The 27,100-nt window shown below is 49.5% G+C and overlaps 1 protein-coding gene across 1 annotated transcript in view; it reads left to right on the forward strand.

Annotated features, from left to right (window-relative positions):
• SMO (smoothened, frizzled class receptor) overlaps positions 1-26,806 on the forward strand; it is a 36,048-nt gene extending 9,242 nt beyond the window's left edge. The window contains 11 exon segments of the mRNA XM_048502392.1: positions 224-433; positions 1,448-1,620; positions 4,604-4,823; positions 6,027-6,150; positions 12,256-12,348; positions 16,318-16,426; positions 17,484-17,669; positions 19,175-19,323; positions 21,248-21,321; positions 21,324-21,393; positions 25,482-26,806. Coding sequence (XP_048358349.1) covers positions 224-433; positions 1,448-1,620; positions 4,604-4,823; positions 6,027-6,150; positions 12,256-12,348; positions 16,318-16,426; positions 17,484-17,669; positions 19,175-19,323; positions 21,248-21,321; positions 21,324-21,393; positions 25,482-26,116 — 2,043 coding nt within the window. The 3' untranslated portion in view covers positions 26,117-26,806.
• Positions 26,807-27,100: the final 294 nt, after the last annotated feature.

Genomic DNA, 27,100 nt, shown 5'->3' on the forward strand with positions numbered 1-27,100 from the left:
CATGTAAACATTTTGCTATCTTTTTAATATTTCTGTGTCCATAGCTCTCCGTGTGTGTGTGTAAGTGTGTGTGTGTAAGACACGGAATGCTTAAGACTGTCGTCTATGATACATTTGGAAAAATAGGAAGGGAAGCCCCGTTCTCGAGCAACGCGGCTTCCCTGAAAAATATGTTGGCAACAAGCTCTCTCCTGCATTCCCCCCCCCCCCCACACACACACAGAATGAGGTCCAGAATATCAAGTTCAACAGCTCAGGGCAGTGCGAGGCCCCCTTAGTCCGGACAGACAACCCCAAGAGCTGGTACGAGGACGTCGAGGGGTGCGGGATCCAGTGCCACAACCCCCTTTTTACTGAGAAGGAGCACCATGAGATGCACGTCTACATCGCCGCCTTCAGCTCGGTCACCATTTTCTGCACCTTCTTTACCTTGGTGAGTAGGAGGGGCGGGGAATCGAACAGGGCTCAGAGCAGAAGCGTAGGGCCCGCTCTGCCCGGTATGCAGCGCAGCCTGCACCCAATGGGGGAGCAGAGGGCGGGATTCGAGACCCGCCAGGGTGACTGGAAGAGCCTTAAGAGCAGTGAACGCACTTCGGCTCCTGCTCTGCCTCTTGGGGAAAACTTGATTTCGGGGTGCAGAAGCTTTCGCTGTTCTTGCTCGGTGCTCTTGAGGGGCAGGAAATTTGGGGTGCAGTCAGAGGTGGGATCCAGTAGGTTCTCACAGGTTCCCGAGTGTAGGTTACTCATTATTTGCGTGTGCCGAGAGGGGGTTGCTAATGGGTGATTTTGCCATGTGATTTTGGCCTTCGTTACGCCCCTCCTCTCAGCAGTAGCGCGCAGAACTGGAAGCAGTCTAGCAGGAGGTGCACCGGCGTGCGTGGCAGCCTGCGCCTGCGTGCATTCGTTTCCCGCCCGAGGACCGGCGCAGCGGCTGCGTCCTTGCCGCAGCCCCGCCCAGGAATGCCCGGCCACTCCCCCGTCGTGCCCCGCCCAGCCTCATTGGCGCTACGCCATAGTTTGAATCCCACCACCATGGGTACCTGTTACTAAAATTTTTGGATCCCACCACTGCAGTAGGAGAACATGTTACGGAAAGGAAGCCAGGTGCTCATCAGAGAGCGGAGAGACGGTTGTGGGGTACAGTGGTTGCAAGATTATGCTTTCCTTCGGGGGTTGGACGAGGGGTCTGCAACCTGCGGCTCTCCAGATGTTCGTGGACTACAAATCCCATCAGCCCCTGTCAGCATGGCCAATTGAAGAAGAAGAAGAAGAGTTTGGATTTATATCCCCCCTTTCTCTCCAATTGGCCATCCAATTGGCCATGCTGGCAGGGGCTGATGGGAATTGTAGTCCATGAACATCTAGAGAGCTGCAGGTCCCTTCCAACTCTCTGTTTCTGCGATTCTTATCTGAACAAACCCTGTCTCTCTGGGCCTGCTCCCCCCAGGCCACCTTCGTAGCAGACTGGAAGAACTCGAATCGCTACCCTGCTGTCATCCTCTTCTACGTCAACGCCTGCTTCTTCATGGGCAGCATTGGGTGGCTGGCCCAGTTCATGGACGGGGCCCGCAGCGAGATCGTGTGTCGAGCGGACGGGACCATGCGGCTGGGAGAGCCCACGTGAGTTGGACGAGGGGAGGCCGTTGGTTTTGGCAGCGGAACGTCCCGCTTGACCGTGCCTGGGCGTGCAGGAAGAAGCCGTTCCAGCCTTTGCTCTGTGATCCTGGAGGACCCGAAATAGGGAAGAGAGATGGAGGAATCTGAGCCGGAGGCTGTCTTTGGCTTTTGTTTTCTAATTTACAGGAGCAGCAGTGGCGTAGGAGGTTAAGAGCTCGTGTATCTAATCTGGAGGAACCGGGTTTGATTCCCAGCTCTGCCGCCTGAGCTGTGGAGGCTTATCTGGGGAATTCGGATTAGCCTGGGCACTCCCACACACGCCAGCTGGGTGACCTTGGGCTAGTCACAGCTTCTGGGAGCTCTCTCAGCCCCACCTACCTCCCAGGGTGTTTGTTGTGAGGGGGGAAGGGCAAGGAGATTGTCAGCCCCTTTGAGTCTCCTGCAGGAGAGAAAGGGGGGATATAAATCCAAACTCCTCCTCCTCCTCCTCCTCCTCCTCTTCTTCTTCTTCTTCTTCTTCTTCTTCTTCTTCTTCTTCATTAACACCTTACATTTCTCCTCGAGGGAGACCCAAAACAGCTTTGATGATTCCTCTGTCCTCCACTTTACAGCAATCCTTTTGATATAGTTTAGGCCGGAAGTGTCTGATCCAGAATCATCCAACAAACCTCCACGGTAGAGTGAAGAGCAGAGGAGTTTGCATTTATACCCTGCTTTTCTCTTGTGTAAAGAGTCTCAAAAGTGTTTTGCAAACTCCTTCCCTTCCTCTTCCCCACAACGGACGCCTTGCGAGATAGCTGGAGCTGGCTGAGAGAGTTCTGAGAGAACTGTGACCGGCCCAAGGTCGCCCAGCAGGCTTCACGTGGAGGAACGAGTAAACAAACCCGGCTCTCCAGATTAGAGTCCCCCGTTCATGAGGAGGAGGAGGGGGGGGGGAATCCATTAAATCCCCAGTTCTCTAAGAACTCTCTCAGCTCCACCTAATTTGAAAGGCACCTGTTGTGGGGAGAGGAAGGGAAGGAGTTTGTAAGCTGCTTTAAAACATATCAGGGTCTAGAAAAACGGGTATAGATCCAATCTCAACAACAACCACCTTTATTTGGCATTTAAAAACAGGTTCTAGAGCGTTGCCAGACATTTTTGAAACACAAATCAAGAGTACATTCAAAGCGCAGACAGGAAGACTGTATATAGCAGCATACATTACTTAGAAAGTTCTGTCACTTGTAAAAGAAATTTTGCTCCTTTTTCCAAGAGCATGACGTCTGTGTTGTTTAACAGAAGCTCCACAACAGAGCAGTCAGAGTCACTTTCAGATTTGTCTAGGGCAGGGGTCGGGAACCCGCGGCTCGCGAGCCGCATGCGGCTCTTCCGCCGCTGTTCTGCGGCTCCATCAGCCGAGCCGCGGGGCCCCTCTTCTCCCGCCCTGCGAGAAGCAGGGCTGGGCGTAAGACTCGCTCCCAGCATGGGCCAGCTCCGGCAAGCACCGGGCACCTCTTCTCCCGCCCTGCTAAGGGGAGCAAGGCGGGAGACGATATCCCCGGCGTACACCCGGCCGGTGCACCTCTTCTCCCTGCAAGGAGCAGGGCGGGAACATCGCTACTCCGGCGAGCCGGCCCGGCCGGGTGCCTCTTTCCATACCACCGAAGCAGGAGCGGGGCATCGTCCGGCGACCGCGGCTGACGGCACCTCTTCTCCCACCCTGCAGGAGCAGGGCGGGAGCATCGTTACGGCCGGGCGGCCCGGCCGAGCTTACGCCGAACACCTCTTCACCCGCCCTGTAAGTGAGCAGGAGCGGGCGCATCACTCGCCGACGGCAGCCGGCAAGGCCGAGCAGCGGAGACTATCTAGCACGCCTCTCACCCTGCAGGCGGGTGTGTGATGTGTGATGTGAGCGGAAGCGGGTAGGGGGGGCGCGAGCGAGCAAGTGGGCGGGGGAGCCGGAGGGGGGGCGTGCCAGCGAGTGGGGGGTGGGTGAGCCAAATGGCTCTTTGAGGGGAAAAGGTTCCCGACCCCTGGTCTAGGGCCAGCCTGGGAGAGAAATTCCTGATGCCCACATATCTCGGACAGTCCAGAATAATGTGAGCAAGAGTCTCCGCTTGGTTTTTACAGTGTGGACAAACCCAATCCTGGAGAGGGATGGATAAGTAACGATAGATCCAATCTTTTCTTCTTCAGTTTGGGGACGGGGCCGCTCAGAGGAAGTCAGGCTCAATTCACTCATTGGTAGCCAGTTTATTTATTTATTTATATTTATTTATACTTTGGATTTTTATACCGCCCTGTCCCCGAGGCGCTCTGGGCGGTGCACAACATGTAGCGTGGTACAATCGTAAGAGAACTAAAACCTTTAAAAGCAGCGATAAGAACAATAAGACTATAGTATACTAATATAGTATACTAATATAATAAATACAAATTTAAAGATAAGTTGCATCCAGCAGCTCAATTTTCAAAGTCCCCTCCCCTAGAGGGAAGAGCGGCGAGTCCTATTAGATGACAAACGGCCCGGATGTAAGGGCCTAAAAAGGGGGGGGGGGCACTATCAGCGGCTGGTCACTCCAAAGGCCCGGCGGAACAACTCCGTCTTACAGGCCCTGTGGAACTCACCGAGATCCCACAGGGCCCGGACAGCTGGCGGGAGAGCGTTCCACCAGGCCAGGGCCAGAGCCGTAAAGGCCCTGGCCCGCGTGGAGGCCAGCCGCATCATCGAGGGGCCAGGGACCACCAGTAAATTGGCCTCTACCGATCGAAGAGGCCGTGTAGGGACATATGGGGTGATGCGGTCTCGATGAGAGTTGCCACCTCTCATCACAGAAGGTCTCTGATTGGGAAGTATTTCAGCTCCCCCCGGGTATTGATCCTCTTCAGGTGGTAGTCTGGGATGTGTTCAGCCAGTGATTGGTCGCCAGAGGGTCCCATTTAGGCCCCTTTTCCCGTGAGGCCCCTTGAAGAGAAGCAAGTGACCCCTCTGTCCTCTCTCCAGCTCCGACGAGACCCTCTCTTGCGTGATCATTTTCATCATCGTCTACTACTCCTTGATGTCGGGCGTGATCTGGTTCGTCATGCTGACCTACGCCTGGCACACGTCCTTCAAGGCCCTGGGCACCACCTACCAGCCGCTGGTGGGCAAGACCTCCTACTTCCACCTCGTGACCTGGTCGATCCCTTTCGTCCTCACGGTCGCCATTTTGGCTGTCGCTCAGGTAACGGGATGGGTGTGGTCAGTGGCGGGATCCAAAATTTTTAGTAACAGGTTCCCATGGTGGTGGGATTCAAACTGTGGCGTAGCGCCAATGGGGCTGGGCGGGGCACGATGGGGGCGTGGCCAGGCATTCCGGGGGCGGGGCATTCCGGGGTGGGGCAGTGACAAGGATGCAGCCGCTGCGCCGGTCCTTGGGCGGGAAACGAATGCACACAGGCGCAGGCTGCCACACATGCCAGTGCACCTCCTGCTAAACTGCTTCAAGTTCTGCGCGCTACTGCTGAGAGGTGGGGCGTAACTAAGGCCCCTTCCGCACTTGCAAAATAATGCGTTTTCAAACCACTTTCACAACTGTTTGCAAGTGGATTTTGCCTTTCCACACAGCTTCAAAGAGCACTTTGGAAACTAGTTTAGAAAGATGCATGTATTCTGCCTGTCGCGGAATGACTGAGCCTATAAGGCAAAAATCCCAATTGGCAAAAATCACCAGTGTAAATGGCCCTCTCGGCACACACAAATAATTAGTAACCTACTCTCGGGAACCTGTGAGAACCTGCTGGATCCCACCTCTGGGTGTGGTGCTATTATTCTCCGTGGGAGGGACTGACCTTCTCGCCTGATGGGCAGAGAAGGCAGGCGGTCATCTCTCCACAGTGTTCTGGCCGGCTTCCTTATGTGCAGGACTCTCTAGGCATGAGAGAGCCCTAAAACTGGGCCTCCTTCATCAGGTTCTCCTGTCGTAGCAGCCTAGTCAAGGGATCTGGTATTCATGTCCAGCCCACGGGATTTCTCTCAACCCCTTCTATGATTTCCTTTATCCATCAAACACCCCAGAACACTGTTTATAGGAGAGAAAGCGGGGATATAAATCCAAACTCTTCTTCTTCGTGTTCTCCTCAGATTGGGTTTTTGCACGAAATTCCCCAGGTCCTTAAGGGAAAATAGTTTAAACTTTTGGCCTATTTCCTGGAGGCCAACAAAAACAGACCCTCTGCGCCTCTGCTGCTGCTAAATGACTTTGTATTACCACGCTGAAGTAATACAATAAATAAAACAACAAATGGCCACCACCTGTAATCCAGTGACTCAAGGGCCTAACAACCGTATCAGCAACTGAGATGTATAGAAGAGAAGGGGAGGAAAAGATAAGTGTCTTTAAGAGAGGGACCAGCTTCCTGATTCTCTCTCTTCCTGACGTTTCCAGGTGGACGGGGACTCGGTCAGCGGCATCTGCTTCGTCGGGTACAAGAACTACCACTATCGGGCGGGGTTTGTGCTAGCCCCCATCGGCCTGGTGTTAATCGTGGGGGGCTATTTCTTGATCAGAGGTGGGTGTCTTTCCCCTTGGATTTTCTTGATCCGTCTCTCTCTTGCCACGGCTCTACTTTTCTGTGCTGGATAAAATGTCCTGCATTGCCCGCCTTGGAAAAGACCAAGCGTACATTTTCTGACGAGGTACAGCTCCTTGATTACAGCCTGTCCTTGCGGAAGCACAAATGTGGCACTCGCAGGCAGAGACTTCAGACAGTACGGGGAAAAGCATTCAAGCGAAGCAAGCCTTTATTGGCATAGACAGCAGCACAACAATAATAAGAACAGATTAAGAAGCATATACAATACAGGATATACATGTAATAGATACATTAGAACACATGCTATTTAGATGTCCCACTTTTGAAAAGCCCCGAAAGGAAATCCTCAGCCCAGCCATGACAGGACTAATAGGCCTAAACTATAAAGATGTACTGGTCTACATATTGACAGGTAGGGACCAGAAAATTACACGGGCAACGGCCCGTTTTTGTTCTTCTTTGGAAGGGGGAGGGATTTTTAGATCGGAATATGGGATACTGTTTCCCCCTTTAGGGAAGGGACAGAATAACAATAGCAGATTGCTGCACGCCATCTATTTTACTGTAGTTTATTATATTATTGGAAATATCTTATGGTTTTCGCTGCTTTTAAATGTTTTAATTGCTTATATTGTCTTTTTAATGTTGTACACCGCCCAGAGCCCCTTGGGGATGGGGCAGTATATAAGTTCAAAAAATAAATAAATAAATAAATAAATAAACACAATAAGAGACATCTGCCGGTTGAATAGTTTAGGGAGGGAAAGACTGAAGAAACTGTGATCCTTAGAAGATATGGTCGGAGGCTGGAGTTTTCTAGCAATGTCACTATAGGTTTTAGCAAGACTGCACAGGCACTTTACAAGTGTAGTTATATTAACTTTTTAATCTTTTGACATAATCAAATGTATTTTATCTACTACTTGCTTTTTCGTGAGTTGACCTTTTAGTAAACTGTCACTGACTGTGTATAAGTGCACTTCTCAGTTTGTATTATTATGTGCTGGTCTTTGACTGCAATAAAGAATTTGATTGATTGATATACATGTTAGGACGAAGGAAATCTACTGGCATTTAGTAATTTCCAGGAGAAAGTCTGCCACTATCATACAGAGAGAAGGATCAGGGTTGTCCAACAAGTGGTGTAATCTAATTAAATCGGGGAGATGGGGTAAATGTAAAGGAGTGAGATTCACATACTTGGATCTGATTTCCTTGAATTGGTGGGCCAGAGATTCAACTGAGCCATCGTTACAGGGGCACAATCTTTTAGCCTTTTCTTGCTTATTATATCTGCCATGTAACAAGGCAGAAGGCATAACATTAAACCTGGCGAGCATTATGGCTCTCCTTTGAACAGGGTTTATTAAGCAAGGGAAAAGCAGGGAAAAGCCGATAATGCCCCGCCCCCCCTGCTAGTAGGGTCCCCTAACATCATTGGGACCCCTCCTCATTTTTGGAAGAGGGTGGTATATGGGTCTCGCGGGCCCTATTGTAGAATGTACCTGTTTTAAGATTTTTATGTTTTTTGTATGATTTTATGTTGTTCACCGCCCTGAGCCCTCCGGGGATAGGGCGGTATAGCAAGTTTAATAAATAATAATAATAATAATAATAATAATAATAATAATAATAATAATAATAATAATAATAATAATAATAATAATAATAATAATAAGGTCTTCGGGGGGAGGGGGGAAGACGGCGCACATTTCTCTGCATTTGTGTCACGTGCTTACATGCAAGTCAGCTCGCAGATGACGAATTAAGATGGCAGCAAGGATCTCTTTGAGAACGGTCAGCTCGCAGAATAGCAATCTGCAATTATTCTCGAGGGGTCAGCGTGTGTTTGAACAAGTTGCGTTTAGACCCCAGTATCTCCAAAACACTTTTCTATCAAGACATAGTTTAAAAACCGAGAAGGATCGTTCCAAATTAGTTGTCTTGGCGGCAGCTTCTGTGTTTAGAGACGTTCCCAGGAAACGTCTCGGTTTCTCAACTGATCGCAGCTCCTCGTTTAGCTGGGAGACTCTCTTTGAACAAACAGCGTCCCCCTCCAGAAAGCACATGTTTATTGTAACAGAGACAGAGAGTGTGTGTACTTAACAGAGGCCCTGAGCAGGACAGACCCATAAATTCATAAATGACCTGGAAGTAGGGGTGGGTCGCGTGGTGGCCAAGTTTGCAGATGATACCAAATTATGTAGGGTGGTGAGAACCACAAAGGATTGCGAAGAGCTCCAAGCGGACCTTGATAAATTAGGTGAGTGGGCTCAGAAATGGCAAATGCAGTTCAATGTAGCAAAATGTAAAGTGATGCACATAGGGGCAAAAAATCCAAACTTCACATACACGCGACAGGGGTCAGTGCTATCAGTCACAGACCAGGAAAGGGATTTAGGCGTCTTAGTTGATAGTTCCAGGGGAATGTCAACTCAATGCATGGCAGCTGTAAAAAAGGCAAACTCTATGCTGGGGATCATTAGGAAAGGAATTGAGAATAAAACTGCAAAGATTGTCATGCCCTTATATAAAGCAGTGGTGCGACCGCACTTGGAGTACTGTGTCCAGTTCTGGTTGCCGCATCTCAAAAAGGATATTGAAGAGATAGAAAAAGTGCAGAGAAGGGCAACAAGGATGATTGAGGGACTGGAGCACCTTCCCTATGAGGAGAGGCTGCAGCGTTTGGGACTCTTTAGTTTGGAGAGGAGGCGGCTGAGGGGGGATATGATTGAAGTCTACAAAATTATGCATGGAGTAGAAAATGTTGACAGAGAGAAATTTTTCTCTCTTTCTCACCATACTAGAACCAGGGGGCATTCATTGAAAATCCTGTGGGGAAGAATTAGAACTAATAAAAGGAAACACTTCTTCACGCAACGTGTGATTGGTGTTTGGAATATGCTGCCGCAGGAGGTGGTGATGGCCACTCACCTGGATAGCTTTAAAGGGGGCTTGGACAGATTTATGGAGAAGTCGATCTATGGCTCCCAATCTTGATCCTCCTTGATCTGAGATTGCAAATGCCTTAACAGACCAGGTGATCGGGAGCAACAGCCGCAGAAGGCCCTTGCGTTCACATCCTACATGTGAGCTCCCAAAGGCACCTGGTGGGCCACTGCGAGTAGCAGAGAGCTGGACTAGATGGACTTTGGTCTGATCCAGCTGGCTTGTTCTTAAATTCTGGCTTTGGGATTAAATGAGATTTTCAGTAAAGACTCAGACCCCTTCCGCACATGCAGAAGAATGCACATTCAATCCACTTTCACAATTGTTTGAAACAGTGGCGTAATGTCCATTGGGCAAAGTGGGCAGCTGCCCAGGGCTCAGGAACTATGCAGGGCATGCCCCAGCGTTTTTATTTTTTGGTGTTTTTTCATGTTTCAGCCTGCAGGGGGTGCATTTTTAGAGATATCGGCACCCAAAGTTCAGGGTATGATCAGGGGATACCTGACGGGGGAGCTCCACCTCCTTCCGCTGCCCATGGGGGGCATCAAACTCAGGTTTTGCCCAGGGCTCCAGTTTGCCTCTTTACGCCCCTGGTTTGAAAGTGGATTTTGCTATTCTGCACGGTAAAATCCAGTTTCAAAGTGCACTGAAAGTAGGATTATTCTGCATGTGCGGAAGGGGCCGTTGACCTCTCTGCCTATCACATTTTGATCCTACCTTTTCTCCAAGGTGCTTAGGACAGTTTACGTGGCTGCCCCCTTCTCCACTGGATTCTCTCAACTTCCCTGTGAGGTGGGGCTGAAGGATACTAAGTATTTCTATCGAAGAGATAGAAAAAGTGCAGAGAAGGGCAACGAGGATGATTGAGGGACTGGAGCACCTTCCTTATGAGGAGAGGCTGCAGCGCTTGGGACTCCTTTAGTTTGGAGAGGAGACGCCTGAGGGGGATACCGATTGAAGTCTATCCAAATTCATGCATGGGGTAGAAAATGTTGACAGAGAGAAATTTTTCTCTCTTTCTCACAATACCAGAACCAGGGGGCATCCATTGAAAATGCTGGGGGGAAGAATTAGGACTAATCAAAGGAAACACTTCTTCACGCAACGTGTGATTGGTGTTTGGAATATGCTGCCACAAAGGAGGTGGTGGTGATGGCCACTCTCACCCTGGATAGCTTCTTTAAAAAGGAGCTCTGGACAGATTTCATGGAGGATAGTCCGATCTGATGCCCCAAAATCTTGATCCTCCTTGATCTGAGATTGCAAATGCCTTAGCAGACCAGGTGCTCGGGAGCAGCAGCAGCAGAAGGCCATTGCTTTCACATCCTGCACGTGAGCTCCCAAAGGCTGGACTAGATGGACTCTGGTCTGATCCAGCTGGCTAGTTCTGATGTTCTTATTTATTTACTTATTTATTAGATTCTTTTTTTTTTCATTGCCACTCACCCAAAGGGTCCTGTGGAGACTTGCAACATTAATGGTGTTCAAGATTGCTTAGCCACGCATCTGACGGGACACCTCCATTTTGAATGATGCAACAGCGAACATGAACTGTATCAATGGAGAGGTGATCTTGTAGAAATGTGGGCGAGAGGTCATGATTATACTGAAGAAGTGGACATAAATGTCTCCCGTGAAATTAGCGAAAAAAAGAAACCGGGGGCTTGTCTGGACAGCTTGAGAATTATTTTTTTTGTCACTTTTTGTCTACTCGCACGATGTCAGCGGTTTATGGTTACGGGATCATGGTGAATCGTGGTGACGCATTTATAGAATCACGGTGACGCATTTATAACTTTCAAGGCTGACAACAACAGCAGAACCTTTATTGGGCCTTAAGTAGAGAAATATAAAAGAGGTATATGAAAGGAGTTTAAAATCAGATACGGAATGAACACGAGATAGAGATTGGTATTGTTAAGGTGACGAGTCGCGTCTCTTAAGCACTTGCAATAAAAAGTGTCCTCGTGGCGGCCACAGGCCGGCGATTATACCAGCTTTAAATTATCGAGGTTCTTTGGCTTGGAGTCAGACTCAGGGGTGGGAATGGTACGTCTTAACTTTTAAGTATTGGGGGCAGATAAAAAGGATATGCGCCGGGGCTGAATAACGCAAGTGGAATATCAAAAACCTTCAAAGCCGCAGGAATGTATTGATTGCCTTTACTGTAAAAAAAGCGATATATTGCTGTCATGTTGGTATGTGCCGAGGTAGTTACTGCTAGTCGCTGTGAGGACCATGACAAATTATACCTATAGTAAAATGCCATAGGAATTATTGAAAATATTTGACCTTGCTCCAATTTTTTTTGTGGCCCTTAATTGCGGCCCTAGGACGTGGGCTTCCAACTCTTAGCAAAAATGAGAACTTTAGTTTTAGCATAGTTAATTTCCAGTCTGTTCTCTTCGCAATAATTAGCAAAACTGTACATTAGGCGTCTAAGGCCAATACTGGACAAGGACAATAACACTGCATCGTCTGCATACAACATTAGAGGAACATGGGTAAGATGTAATTTAGGACTATGCCCATTCACAGACACCAAAGCATGAGGTAAATCATTGAGGAATAAATTGAATAAAGTAGGAGCCAGTATGCAACCTTGTTTAACCCCACGAGGAGTACTAATTCTGCTGGTTAACTGACCTTCCCCGGAGCATCTAACTTGACAAACAGTGTTGGTATACAACTGTTTTATCAGGAATAGAAGTCTGGGGTCAACATTCAATGACCTCATCTTGTCCCACAGGAGATTTCTTGTCACGGTATCAAAGGCTCCTTTCAGTTCAATAAAAGCAGCAAATAATTTAGAAGCCTTTGTAGTAGCATACTTATTTACCAGGTGGGAGAGTACTAAACAGTGATCCAAGGTTGACTTATTTCTACAAAATCCTGCTTGCTCAGGTCCAATGATTTTAGTTTGACCCAGCCAAGTTTGCAATCTAATCAATAATAATTTTGAATAGAGCAGGAGTGATGCATATCCCACCTGGCTCGTTTAGCCCCCGCACCTCCCCCCCCTTCCAGGTCTCTGGTCTGCAAGACCAGCGCCACAGCTGCTCCTCTTGAAACCCCCCCCCAAACAGTCAGAACCACGGACCTCACAGGGCGCCTGTGTTTGCCTTTTCCCAGGCGTGATGACCCTCTTCTCCATCAAGAGCAACCACCCCGGCTTGCTGAGTGAGAAAGCGGCTAGCAAGATCAACGAGACGATGCTGCGGCTGGGTGAGTGGGCGAGCTGAAACAGGAGCCGGGGCAGCCTGGATGCTCCGTGTGCTGCTGGCTCATGACGCTCTGCTTGGCTGCATAGCCAGGCCTGGCCCAGGGCTGCCATGAGCCGTCGAGGAAGGGGAGGGGTTGAAGTTCACTGGTGCGGCGCATAAGTTTCCCGTAGAACGTCCCCAGTTTGGTCCCCGCCATTGCCAGTCAAAGTGGGGACCTTCACACCTTGCTCACCCTGTGGGCACCCGTGCCTGTGAACGTGAATGGTTCTGCCAGTCAATGGACCAATGGCGTGACTTGGTAGAAAATGCCTTTTGGTGCCCAGGAAGAGACTGGCTTAACAATGTAGGTTGCAGATAATCTATTATTATTATACACATAACAACACAGCACAAGTGTCTGGAATTCATCTCTGAATATCGAGTCCTTCCCAAGGACCTAGGATATTAGAGGTATTTGCGTAGAATGTGTGCAGTTCCTTTATTATTATTATTATTATTATTATTATTATTATTATTATCATCTATCTATCTATCTATCTATCTATCTATCTATCTATCTATCTATCTATCTATCTATCTATCTATCTATCTATCTATCTATCTATCTATCTATCTATCTATCTATCTATCTATTTTATATATATATAAAAGCTAACAGTGTTTTTGTTGATGACAGTATACCTCAGTAACTGCTGGGCCAATTCCTCTGAAAATTCCCAGCCACTATAGTCAGCCAGGCGAGAGTGTTTTTAGATGTTCACATACCTGAAATTTCACACCTGGCCCAGGTAAAATGCCTTTTTCCTGGCACTCCCTGGTGAAGGACATGCAGCTGCCTGTGTGTAACTGTCACCCTTAGAATGTTCGTGCTGCTAAGAATGTTCACTCAGACAGCCAGATATGAGCAGTGAAAACAGTACATAGGCCGTAACTCAAGTGGAAGTGAAACACATACACACACGTACACACGAGGGAGAGGGAAGGGAGGGGGGGTGGCATGCAAGGGAAAAGAGGGAGGAAGAGGAAAGGGACGGAGTGGGAGGCATGCAAGGGAAGAGAAATGAGAGAGGGGAGACAGTGAGGGGTGGCATGCAAGGGAGGGGAGGCAGGGGGCCCAGCATCTTGATATGACCCACCCACCCTAGCAGAGGGAAAGGGAAGGGAAGGAGGGGGAGGGGTGGCATGCAAGGGAACAGAAGTGAGGGAGGGAAGAGAGTGAGGGGCGACATGCAAGGGATGGGAGGGAGGGGCCAGGCACCCTAGATTCCCTGAATACTGCGGTTACAGTTAGGAAAAACCAGGGCATGCACGCATTACTCAGGAGTAAGCTCGGTACAGCAACCGTGACATACTTTGAATGGCCGTGTCATGCCCCTCAGAGGGTTTCCTCAGAAGCGACACCCATTGCCACCAATCAAACTTACTCCCAGGTAAAGGATCATGACCAGCCAGCCTAGATGTGTGGGAGGGGTGCCTTTCCATTCCCCCCGCCCAAGGAATGCGGGCACACACATCAATGACATCGCACAGTATCAGGCTGAGTGTTTGCATGAGCACGTACTGCTGGCCTCTGCAATTGATTTGCTGCTACTGTTCCTTTCCCATTTTACCACAATAAGCCACAGCAACGCGTGGCCGGGCCCCGCTAGTTATTATTATTATTATTAAGTATTAAGTATTAATCAGTATTAGTATTAATTAGTATTAATTAGTATTATTATATTGATACAAAAACAGTTATACACAGCAAACAAGATCAATATGCTGGATTTTGTATTACATCACACGTCGGACACTTCCCAAGCATCTAGAACTGTGTGATGTATCGACGAATAATGCGTGCAGAGCCGAGTAGGGTGGCCTTTTGCAGCTGACATCTGGTGATTTTGTCAGCGCCGATTGTTTTTAAGTGCCGTCCAAGGTTTTTATCATCATCGTCATAATCACCATCACCATCATCAATATTAATATTGTTAATGTTAATGTTAATATTAATATATTTATTTATTTATTTATTTATTTATTTATTTATTTAAATTTGATAAATCGCCCACCCCCGAAGGGCTCTGGGCGGTGTACAACAAAACCACAACTAAAACAATGTGCACAATAAATAAGTGATAAATAGTTAAAATACCTAACTCAGAATAAGCAGCATTCTAAAACCCAGTAAAACAATATTAATAATACTAATGATGGCTCCCAGTCCCAAGGTCGGGCGGGGACAGACAATACCGAAAGATGTCACACCGGTAGTGCCAATGATGGTACAGCACGCAATCTAAACAGCTCTGTTCAAAGGTTTACAGTGAACGCGCACATATGCTGAATTATTCAGCACGTATGCGTGTTTAACTACTTTCAGTGCACTTCAGAGATTGCTTGCAAGTGGGTTTTGCCATTTTACAAAGTAAAATCCAGTTGCAAAGGGTTTTCATGTTACATTCAACGTGTGCGGCTGAGTATGTGATACAAATCCCACGTTTATCCCGGGACTGGCTCTCAGTTTCAGTTGTAACAGGAATGCACGCTGGTGGTTTCTTGCAGAGGGCATATCTAGGGGAAATGGAGCCCGGTGCAAAATCTGAGTTTTGCTCCCCCCCTCCCCATGTTCGTTTGGGGTTTTTGTATTTTTTAGTGGGGTTTTTTTCAGTTTTCGGCCTGCAGGGGTGCAGTTTTTAGGCTAGCAGCATCAAAAATTCAGGATCTCTTTAGGAGATTCTCCTGATGATACCAGCCGGGTTTGGTGAAGTTTGGTTCAGGGGGTCCAAAGTTATAGACTCTCAAAGGTGTAGCCCCCATCTCCTATTAGCTCCCATTGGAAACAACGGGATGGGGCACCCCCCTTTGGGAGTCCATAACTTTGGACCCCCTGAACCAAACCTCACCTAACGTATTATTTATGTATTATTTAGATTTCTATACCACCCTATCCGCAGGGGGCTCCGGTGGTATCAGGAGAGTCCCCTGAAAACTCTCTGAAATGTTTGTGCTGCTAGCCTAAAAACTGTGCCCCCTGCAGGCCAAAAACTGAACAACACTAAAAATATAAAAAACAAACCTGAAATTTTTGCTGCTGCCCCCCAGGCACGCACCCGGTGCAATGCACACCTCCTGTCTCCCCCTTGTAGCTCCGCTTCTGGTTGCTTGCAAATAAGTGCGTTCACTGTGGCTGCTTTCAGTGTGCTCTCGAGTTCAGAGATTGCTTGCGAGTGGATTTTGCCATTTCGCACCGTAAAATCCGGTTGCCGAGCGCATTCGAGGCACATTTTTCAGCATCGGCAAGAACACTCCTTACAATCAGGGTGTGGGGAAGACTTTATTGTTTTGTACATGCATTGAACTATTCCCGTGGTACGTTTAACACGGTGGTGGCGAACCTATGGCACGGGTGCCAGAGGTGGCACTTAGAGCCCTCTCTATGGGCATGCGCAAACAGAGTCCCCCCCCCCCCCACATCTAGGCTGGCTTGGGCCGCTGGGCTCGATTATTAGCATTAAACCTAAGACCTAGTTTTGGGGAAGCAGTGTAGGTAACCCTGTTAAGCGCTGTTAAACCCCACTGATTTTCATGCGAAGAACTAAAGCACAATCCTTTACCTGGGAGGAAGCTCGGTTGCTGGCAATGGGGCTTGCTTCTGAGTAAACCCTCCTAGGGTCGTGATTCACCCTTTGGAAGAGTTGCACAGTTGCTTCAAAGCAAAGCCACCGACTACCACCAAGCTTACTCCCGAGTAACGCGCGCTTTGGAGCCAACCGTTTTTTCTAAACTAAAACCTCTGTATTCAGGTTAAATTGCCGTGTTGGCACTTTGCGATAAATAAGTGGGCTTTGGGTTGCAATTTGGGCACTCGGTCTCGAAAAGGTTCGCCATCACTGTCATAAACCATCATATTTCTCAGGTATTGCCACGTGGTCTCCCTCTGTTAGGGCACCAGCAATTGACTCGCTTCGTTTCCCGCCCCTCTTAGGGATCTTTGGCTTCTTGGCCTTCGGCTTTGTGTTCATCACCTTCGGCTGCCACTTCTACGATTTCTTCAACCAGGCGGAATGGGAGCGCAGTTTCCGGGAGTACGTCCTGTAAGTACGGGCCAGGAGCTGCCGTCTTGCCTCTCTGTGGCAGTCTCCAAGGGAGCAGCCCTGACTCAGTAGTAGACCAGCCGTTTTGCCAGTGGGAGATTCAGTGGAAAGGATTGGGGTAGGGGATGGCATGAAAGATTTCTCAGCAGAGACTCTATAGTTGGGAAGATTTAAATTTCTGGGCGTCATGATTAAAGAGGACTTGACCTGGGGCGTACAGACTGCCGCGGTGGCTAAGAAGGCCCAGCAAAGACTGTACTATCTGAGACTTTTAAGGAAACAACAACTGAATGGAAAACTCCTGGTGTCCTTTTACCGCTGTGCTATAGAGAGTGTCTTAACCAACTGCCTCTGTGTATGGTTCTCCAGTTGCACAGTGGCAGATAGGAAGGCGCTCCAAAGGGTGAGATCACTCCTGCACAGAGGGGATTATCGGCTGCCTCTCCCTCCTTGGAAGAACTCCTATAATCTCCCGAAGCCTAAAAGAAAGCCCAAAATATTCTGAGGGACCCGGCCTCATCCGGCACACTCTCTTTTGAACTGTTACCATCCGCAGACGATAAGCAGGTCTTATCCAAAACTAGGGACAAAGAGGCTTAGAGACAGCTTCTACTCTAGAGCTGTGGCGATGCTGAACTCTGCGGCTTCGTGTTGATGTGTTTGGGGCTGTGTAGGGATGGGTGGAGGAAGGGGAAAGTGAGGATGGGGTATTGAGTCTGAAATTGGGTGCATCGAGGAATGCTGCTGTAAATTTCGTTGTGCGTGCCCAATGACAATAAATGCTTATGTAATTCTAATAGTCAAGAGGGGCCGTTTCTTCGAATACTTAAACACACACATTGGGGCCATGTTGACCAAAACAAGATTTTGCTCCAAATTTGAGAGATGCACCAAGTTTGCAGAAAAAACTGAAACCTTGAAAAAAAGAATCTTTCCTCTCTCTCTCTCTCTCTCTCTCTCTCTCTCTCTCTCTCTCTCACACACACACACACACACGCACACGCACACGCACACACACACACAAATAGCATATCCATTATCTCCTTTTCCTCTGCAGCTGTGAGGCCAATGTCACAATTGCGACTCAGACCAATAAGCCCATCCCAGACTGCGAGATCAAGAACCGGCCCAGCCTCTTGGTAGAGAAGATTAACCTCTTTGCCATGTTCGGGACTGGTATTTCCATGAGCACCTGGGTATGGACCAAAGCCACCCTCCTCATCTGGAAGCGCACCTGGTGCAGGTAGGCGGCTGGGGGGGGGGGGAGGTTCTGATTGTGTGTGTGTGTGTGTGTGTGTAATTTTAGATCACAGTTGCTGTGACTGCTAAGCCCCCTTAACTAGTCCCACCTCCTGGTTGCCGGCTTGGGCAGCGGGGAGATGTATTTCCAGCCCAGCTGACAGCCTCATTGGGATCTCCTAAGAACATTAGAACATAAGAACAATCCAGCTGGATCAGACCAGAGTCCATCTAGTCCAGCTCTCTGCTACTCGCAGTGGCCCACCAGGTGCCTTTGGGAGCTCACATGCAGGATGGGAAAGCAATGGCCTTCTGCTGCTGCTGCTCCTGAGCACCTGGTCTGCTAAGGCATTTGCAATCTCAGATCAAGGAGGATCAAGATTGGTAGCCATAAATCGACTTCTCCTCCATAAATCTGTCCAAGCCCCTTTTAAAGCTATCCAGGTGAGTGGCCATCACCACCTCCTGTGGCAGCATATTCCAAACACCAATCACACGTTGCGTGAAGAAGTGTTTCCTTTGATTAGTCCTAATTCTTCCCCCCAGCATTTTCAATGAATGCCCCCTGGTTCTAGTATTGTGAGAAAGAGAGAAAAATGTCTCTCTGTCCACATTTTCTGCAACCCCATGCATAATTTTTTATACACTTGACAATCATATCCCCCCCTCAGACGCTCTCCTCTCCAAAATCTAAAGAGTCCCAAATCGCTGCAGCCTTTTCCTTTCATAAGGAAGGTGCCTCCAGTCCCTCAATCATCCTTTTTGTTGACCTCTCTCTGCACTTTTTTTCTATCTCTTTCAATATTTTTTTTGAGATGTGGCGACCAGAACTGAACACAGTACTCCAAGTGCAGTCGCGACTCACTGCTTTATATAAGGGCATGACAATCCTTGCAGTTTTATTATCAACTCCTTTCCTAATGATCCCCAGCATAGAGTTTGCCTTTTTCACAGCTGCCATGCATTGAGTTGACATTCCCCTGGAACTATCAACTAAGACGCCCAAATCCCTTTCCTGGTCTGTGACTGATAGCACTGACCCCTGTAGCATGTATGTGAAGTTTGGATTTTTTGCCCCTATGTGCATCACTTTATATTTTGCTACATTGAACTGCATTTGCCATTTCTGAGCCCACTCACCTAATTTATCAAGGTCCGCTTGGAGCTCTTCGCAATCCTTTGTGGTTCTCACCACCCTACATAATTTGGTATCATCTGCAAACTTGGCCACCACGCGACCCACCCCTACTTCCAGGTCATTTATGAATAGGTTAAAGAGCACTGGTCCCAAAACGGATCCTTGGGGGACACCACTCCCGACATCTCTCCATTGTGAGGATTTCCCATTTACACCCACTCTTTGTTTCCTGTTTCTCAACCAGTTTTTAATCCACAGGAGGACTTCCCCTCTTATTCCTTCATTGCTGAGTTTTCTCAACAGTCTCTGGTGTGGAATCCTTGCAGTTTTATTCTCAACTCCTTTCCTAATGATCCTCCTGCTTGTTATAGGCTGATCGGCCGGAGCAGCAACGAGCCCAAGAGGATCAAGAAGAGCAAGATGATCGCCAAGGCCTTCTCCAGGCGGAAGGAGCTGCAGCAGAACCCCCTTCAGGAGATGTCCTTCAGCATGCGTACCGTCTCGCACGAGGGGCCCGTGGGTGCGTGCATGGGGGGAAATGCGTGAGTGGGGGGGGGGGGGGGGCAGCAGAGAGTATGATCCAAGGGAGACTGGGGTCCCAGTGAGGACCTGCTGGAGAGGCTGTGGACCCTTTCAGGCTGGGGGGGAGTGCCATCCAGCCCAACCCCCTGCAATGCTGGAACACACAATCTAAGCACTCCTGACAGATGGCCATCCAGCCTCTGTTTGAAAACCTCCAAAGAAAGAGACTCCCTCACACTCCAAGGCAGGGCATTCCCCTGTCCAACAGCTCTGACGGTCAGGAAGTTTTTCCTGATGTTTAGGTGGAATCAGAGGCGTAATGCCCATTGGGCAAGGTGGGCAGCTGCCCAGGGCGCCACCTTGTGGGGGGGCATCAAAATGCAGGGTTCGTTTTTGGGTATTTTAGTGGTTTTCTATTTTTGGCCTGCAGGGGGCGCAGTTTTTAGGCTAGCGGCACCAGAATTTCAGCGTATCATCAGGAGACTGTCCTTATGCTACCCCCCAAGTGTGGTGAGGTTTGGTTCAGGGAGTCCAAAGTTGTGGACTCCCAAAGAGGGTGCCCCCATCCCCCATTGTTTCCAATGGGAGCTAATAGGAGATGGGGGCTATAGTTTTGAGGGTCCATAACTTTGCCCCCCCTGAACCAAACTGCACCAAACTTGGGGGGGGGTATCATTAGGGCAGTCTTCTGATGAGACCATGAAAGTTTTGAGACTGTGCCTTCAGAAATGTGCCCCCCACCCCACCCCCCGCCTGCAACCCCCATTGACAGCAATGCAGAAAACTCAATGCAGAACAAAGATTCTGGGGCAAATTTCTGGGATGTTCCTGCAGGGGGTGCATTTTTGGATGTATCGGCACCAAAATGTCAGGGTATCATGTGGAGCAGGGGTCTTCAAACTATGGCCCTCCAGATGTTCATGGACTACAGTTCCCATCAACCCCTGCCAGCATGGCCAAGTGGTAGGGTTCATGGGAATTGTAGTCTATGAACATCTGGAGGGCCATAGTTTGAAGACCCCTGCTCTGGAGACTGTCCCTCATGTCCCATTTTGTCCTCATTTCTGTCCTGCAAGGTAGGCTGGGCAGCGTGGGAGCGGCCCAAGATCAGCCAACAATCTTCCTGGGAAGGAGAGTGAAATGTTGCATCTCCCTTACCTTAGTCCAGCATTAAAACGTTACACCTCCCTGGCTGTGTGTGTGTCAAGATTCAGACTGTTTGGCTGCAATCTTGTCACGGCTCTCCCTCTCGCTGGCTCGCATGCCCACGCGATCGACTTTTATAAGTCTGCCGAAAGGACAGGTCCGAGGTTTTCAAGGGCTGAAGGAAACATTAAAAAATGGAAACATTAAACACCATAATTTTCAGTTCTTTATGTGAATTTGGAGAATGGGAGGTTTTATTCATTTATTTATCTCGAACGTTTCTATCCTGCATTTTTGTCCAAAGGCCTTTCTGCCCAGAGGCAGTAAAACCATTAAAACAGCGTTGAAGAAGAAGAAGAGTTTGGATTTATATCCCCCCTTTCTCTCCTGCAGGAGACTCAAAGGGGCTGACAATCTCCTTGCCCTTCCCCCCTCACAACAAACACCCTGTGAGGTGGGTGGGGCTGAGAGAGCTCTGAATAGCTGTGACTAGCCCAAGGTCACCCAGCTGGCGTGTGTGGGAGTGCCCAGGCTAATCTGAATTCCCCAGATAAGCCTCCACAGCTCAAGTGGCAGAGCGGGGAATCAAACCCGGTTCCTCCAGATTAGATACACGAGCTCTTAACCTCCTACGCCACTGAAAATGTATATAGAGATATGTTGAACAGAACAATAAGAATACGTAGTCATGCATGCCTGCTGCTCCCCCGCCGCCCACTTTTTACATGCGGCGCGGGAAGGTTGCTCGCTTCCCTAACTCTTTCTTGCCCTTCCAGCTGGCCTGGCGTTTGACCTGAATGAGAGCCACGGGGTCCGACGTTTCTCCGGGCTTTGGGCTCCAAGCATCTGCCATTTAAGATGGTGGCTCGCAGGGGAGCCATCTTGCCTCAGGACGTTTCTGTCACTCCCGTGGCCACACCTGGTAAATGTCGAGGGCACGGGTTCGGGGGGGGGGGGGTTCGGGCTGGCAAGAAATAATTAAAACTCAGACAGCTTTGGGGAGGCGGCATGGTATGTTTGAACTGCAGGGCCCTGAGGATTGTGCCATTCCCTCCCCCTTCCCAAGAAGAAGAAGAAGAAGAGTTTGGATTTATACCCCACCTTTCTCTCCTGTAAGGAGACTCAAGGTGGCCGACAAGCTCCCTTCCTCTCCCCACAATGGACACCTTGGGAGGCAGGTGGGGCTGAGAGAGTCCAGAGAGAACTGGGACTAGCCCAACATCACCCAGCTGGAATGTAGGAGTGCGGAAACGCATCTGGTTCACCAGATAAGCCTCTGCCACTCAGGTGGAGGAGTGGGGAATCAAACCCGGTTCTCCGGATTAGACTCCTCCTGCTCTTAACCACGACACGAAGCCTCTCCCCATCCCAAACTTTCCCAACGCGGAGCTGGCGACCCTCCCCATTGGAGCAAATTCCTTGACTTTATTATTTACTTTATCTATACTCCGTGGTTCTCCTCTCTTCCACTGTATCCTCTCAACAAACCTGTGAGGTAGATTAGGCTTAGGCAAGCTACTGGTCCAAACTCACCCAGCGTGCTTGCTTGGCAAAGTGGGATTCAAATCTGGGTATCTATCTATCTATCTATCTATCTATCTATCTATCTATCTATCTATCTATCTATCTATCTATCTATCTATCTATCTATCTATCTATCTATCTATCTACCTACCTACCTATCTACCTATCTACCTACCTACCTACCTACCTACCTACCTACCCATCCATCCATCCATCCATCTATCATCCATCCATCCATCCATTTATCCATCCATTTATCCATCCATTTATCATCTATCCATCCATCTGTCCATCTGTCCATCTATCCATCATCCATCATCTATCCATCATCCATCCATCATCCATCTATCATCTATCCATCCATTCGTCCATCCATCCATCTATCCATCCATCTATTCATCTATCCACCCATCCATCCATCCATCCATCCATCCACCCATCCATCCATCCATGCATCCACCCATCCATCCATCCATCCATGCATCCATCCATCCATCCATCCATCCATCCATCCATCCATCCATCCATCCATCCATCCATCCATCCATCCATCCATCCATCCATTCATTCGACTTGATATACCGCCCCATTCCCAGAGGGCTCTGGGCGGTGAACAACACAAGCAGCATACATAAAATCATTAAAACATAATTATCATAAATATCAATTAAAAACAGCGAATACTTCCTAACCTAGGCATCCCACAAAAGTCAGTGCTTAACTATAAACTAAATCTCCCCCCCCCCCCAAAAAAAAAGAGGAGAGAGGGGAGATGATAAAACCCGATGATATTAGGGCTCACATGGAACAATACCCATATGGAACAGGGGGGGGGGGCGGGGGGCACACTCAGCGGCTGGTCTCTCCCAAATCCTTCGTGGAGGCTCTAACCGCTATGCCAGGAGTGTCCAACTCTGGTGCCCCAGATGTTCATGGACTACGATTGGTCATGCTGGCAGGGACTGATGAGAATCGTAGTCCGTGGACATCTGGGGCACCAGAGTTGGACACCCGTGAGCTAGGCCACGCTGGCTCTTGATTGCCGCTTGGCGTGGCTGTGCGTTGAGGTCACGAACAGTGCAAGGAGAACGGGCAGCCGAGCACGGCCTTCGGCCTCAGATGTTTACCCCTCCCAAAAACATTCCTCGCAAGAGATCCATTCGTGTCTTTACTCGTTTGGCTGGCTGAGTACGGCTGGAATGCGCAGAATGGGGAAAGCTGGTTTTTCTCCCACCCCCTTTCTGCATAACGCTCTGGGCAAACTGGAGATTCCTGTCGGGGTCAGAGGGTGTGGAATTTGGAGCAGAAGCAATTAAGACTTATCCCAGATTTCAGAGTCTTTGTGTCTGTGACTTTCTGCTCTTCCAGGGTGCAGGGGGGCAGAGACTTCTACCATGGGAACGGGAGAAATAGGTAGAGATTCAGAGCGGGTTTGCGGTGCTGATAAAATTTGTAAACTGGGGGGGGCACACACCCAGTCCCAGAGGTGGGACCCAGCAGGTTCTCACCAGTTCCCGAGAGTGGGTCACTAATTATTGGTGTGTGTCGAGAGGGGGTTACTAATTGGGTCTGCTTTTCCGTTAGAAATCCCATTAGGTCCCAAAATCATAAAGCCCTGTTGTTTCCTATGTTAGCGCAGGTAGAAAACGGGATAATTCTCCCTGTTGGGCTGTTTTAAAAACATGTTTTAGAAATGTGATCAAGTTCCTTGTTTAAGGAAAGTCTCCTCCTTTTGATCTCTAGAAACAAAATTAAGTATTTGAAAGTATTAAGTATTTGACAGGCAGTCAATTAGAGGAGAAGTCGTTGTTTCTGTTGGCAGCAGACGATAGGACTTGCTAGAATGAGTTTAAATTGTGGACAGAAAGATACCAGCTGGAAATGAGGAACTTTTTTGTTTACAGTAAGAGTTTCTTACAGTAACAGAGAAATTATTAATGCCCCGCCCCCGGAATGCCCGGCCACGCCCCCGTCATGCCCCGCCCAGCCCCATTGGCGCCACGCCACTGTTTGAATCCCACCACCATGGGAACCTGTTACTAAAATTTTTGGATCCCACCACTGCCCAGTCCCCTCTGTATCTCTGCCCGTTCCCATGACTTCTGGCCTCCAAAGGACACCTGCGCTTCCCAGGTCTTCGCCAGCCCCGGTCTATAGTTCTTCCTTATACTAGACCTGGGCTGGGGAGAGCACAGGGTGGCACTGGGCTGGTCTGCCTCAAAGGGTTGTTGTATGGATACAGTGTCCCACGTAGGATCATAGAGGAAAGGTGCAATAAAAAGTTTATTCAGACTCTCAGCATGGATGAATTTAGATTCCTCATTTGGCCAGTTTGAAAAGACGGAGAAGAAAAGACGGATGCCAGTGACGAGAATAAACTCCCTATGAAGTAAAAAAAACGCCACGTCCAGTACCTCTGCTGCGTGCTCAGAGTCAGCCCTGGCGGGGCTCTGCTGCATCTCAAGAAATTGTCCCAGTTCTGACTTTCTGAGAGTCTGGTACTGTGTTTCCCCGAAAATAAGACAGTGTCTTACATTAATTTTTGCTCCCAAAGATGCGCTATGTCTTATTTTCAGGGGATGTCTTATTTTACTGTGTTCTGCTCGTCGGGCATGCTTCCAAACAAAAACTTTGCTACGTCTTACTTTCGGGGGATGCCTTACATTTTGCACTTCATCAAAACCTCTACTACGTCTTATTTTCCGGGGATGTCTTATATTCGGGGAAATAGGGTATGATCCCCCCCCCCCCATGGTGGCCTCTTTAAAGGGCAGGGAATTTCTTCCCTTCTGCCTCTCTCCTGCCCTCCCATCCTTTCTCCTCTCCTGACCCACATAAGCATAAGCATTGTTATTGTCATTGTGCCCGCACAACGAAATTTACAGCAGCGTTCCTCGATGCACACAATGTCAGACTCATACCCCACCCTCACTTTCCCCTTCCTCCACCCATCCCTACACAGCCCCAAATACATCAACACAAAGCCGCGGAGTTCAGCGTAGCCACAGCTCTAGAGTAGAAGCTGTCTCTAAGCCTCTTGGTCCTAGTTTTGATAGACCTGTATCGTCTGCCGGATGGTAACAGTTCAAAAAGAGAGTGTGCTGGATGAGACGGGTCTCAGAATATGTTGGGCTTTCTTTAGGCTTTGGGAATTATAGAGTTCTTCCAAGGAGGGGAGAGGGCAGCCGATAATCCTCTGTGCGGTAGTGATCCCCCTTTGGAGCGCCTTCCTATCTGCCACTGTGCAACTGGAGAACCATACGCAGATGCAGTAGGTTAAGACACTCTCTGTAGCACAGCGGTAAAAGGACACCAGGAGTTTCCCATTCAGTTGTTGTTTCCTTAGAAGTCCTCTAAATGTGGATCGGAGCCTGACTCCCCAGGACTGGGGGGCGGGGTTGGGGGACAGCCCTGCAAAGTGCCCCAGATTTTGACATACCCCTTCCGACCTCGAGCCTCACCTCTCTCTCTCTCTCCCCTCGCCAGTGCCCCCCGAGGAAAGGGCTAGCCTGTGGGTAGTGGAGGCCGAGATCTCCCCCCGGCTGGAGAGGAAGCTGCGCCGCAAGAAGAAGAAGCGCCGGAGGAAGATGGAGGTGAGCCCCGACCGGCCGGGCGACGCGCGCTACGACGCCCCCGAAGTGGACTCCTTCGCCCCCAGAGACGTCAGCTCCGTTCCTCGCCTTCCTCAGCTCCCCAGGAATAAGTGTTTGGTATCCGGCCCCAAAGAACCCGGGAACGACACGCTGCCGTCGAGAGGTTACCCCAGATCGAGACCCGGCGCTCTGCAGCGGGAAGACCTGTTTTCCAGGGGGATGTGTGAATCCACGGCCGGCTACAGGCAGACCAGCGCCCTCCATTCCATCAGCCACCCCTTTTGCCCCGAAGACGGCCTGCCAGACGAGGCGGGACTCGGGAACGCCGCTCGCCTGTACCCCGTGCCTCACCCGCAGCTTCAACGCAGCAGCTTTTTCCAGCAGCTCAGTACGGGTCCGCCCCCCGCCTCCTTATTCTTCAGGAACAGCCCTTACCCGTCCCAGACTCAAGCGAGGGGGTTGCCCCCCATCCACTCCCGGACCAACCTCATGGACGCCGAACTGCTGGACGCAGATTCTGATTTCTAGGAGTTGGGACGGGACTTCCGTGATTAGGGGTCAGACGTGAGTTTCCTCGGGGAAGGGGTAAAAGGGCCTCCAACCTTGGTGCCCCCAAAACTCTCCCCGGCTGCTGCTTCGCCCTGAGACTTGAGGCTGAGCTTCCAAGAAAGGATTTTGTTTCGAAAAGAGTTCTTTTGCCGCGCACCCCGTCTCGCCGTTTGTTTCCAGACTGGCTCGTTCACGGCTTTGCACGCCGGAGCCTCCGGCTTCCATTTAAGACCTTAGAAGCCCTTCTTCTCCGCCTTCCCTTCGGGCAGCGCCGGATCCTGCTCCGTGGGCCGGCCCCGACGTGTGCTCTAGAAAAACGGGAAGCCCTCTAGCGGCTTGCTCTTGGTCCCTAGCCTTATTGTGGGACTGAATTGTGCCAAAATATTGATAGCTTTGGTATATCGAAGGCAGCCGGGAGAAGGCCAGGTTGCCACCGGCAAAGAACAGACCCAGGAGGGCAAAGCACAGTTTGCCTGCTCTGGGAAGAGACCTGCCTCTTGGGTCTGCTGGTATCCTGATTGCAAAAATGGCCCCACAGGACTCACAGGATCTTAAGAACATAAGAACTAGCCTGCTGGATCAAACCAGAGTCCATCTAGTCCAGCTCTCTGCTACTCGCAGTGGCCCACCAGGTGCCTTTGGGAGCTCACGTGCAGGAGGTGAAAGCAATGGCCTGCTGCTGCTGCTGCTCCTGAGCACCTGGTCTGCTAAGGCATTTATAACCTCAGATCAAGGAGGATCAAGATTGGGAGCCATAGATCGACTTCTCCTCCATAAATCTGTCCAAGCCCCTTTTAAAGCTATCCAGGTTAGTGGCCATCACCACCTCCTGTGGCAGCATATTCCACATTGCTGTCTAGTAGAAGTGTAGCTGTCTAGTTAAAAACACTATTGTATTGCCGAAGGCTTTCACAGCTGGAATCGTTAGGGTGTTGTGGGTTTTCCGGGTTGTATGGCCGTGTT

This window comes from Sphaerodactylus townsendi, linkage group LG06 (assembly GCF_021028975.2).
Source record: "Sphaerodactylus townsendi isolate TG3544 linkage group LG06, MPM_Stown_v2.3, whole genome shotgun sequence".
Classification (NCBI taxonomy): domain Eukaryota; kingdom Metazoa; phylum Chordata; class Lepidosauria; order Squamata; family Sphaerodactylidae; genus Sphaerodactylus; species Sphaerodactylus townsendi.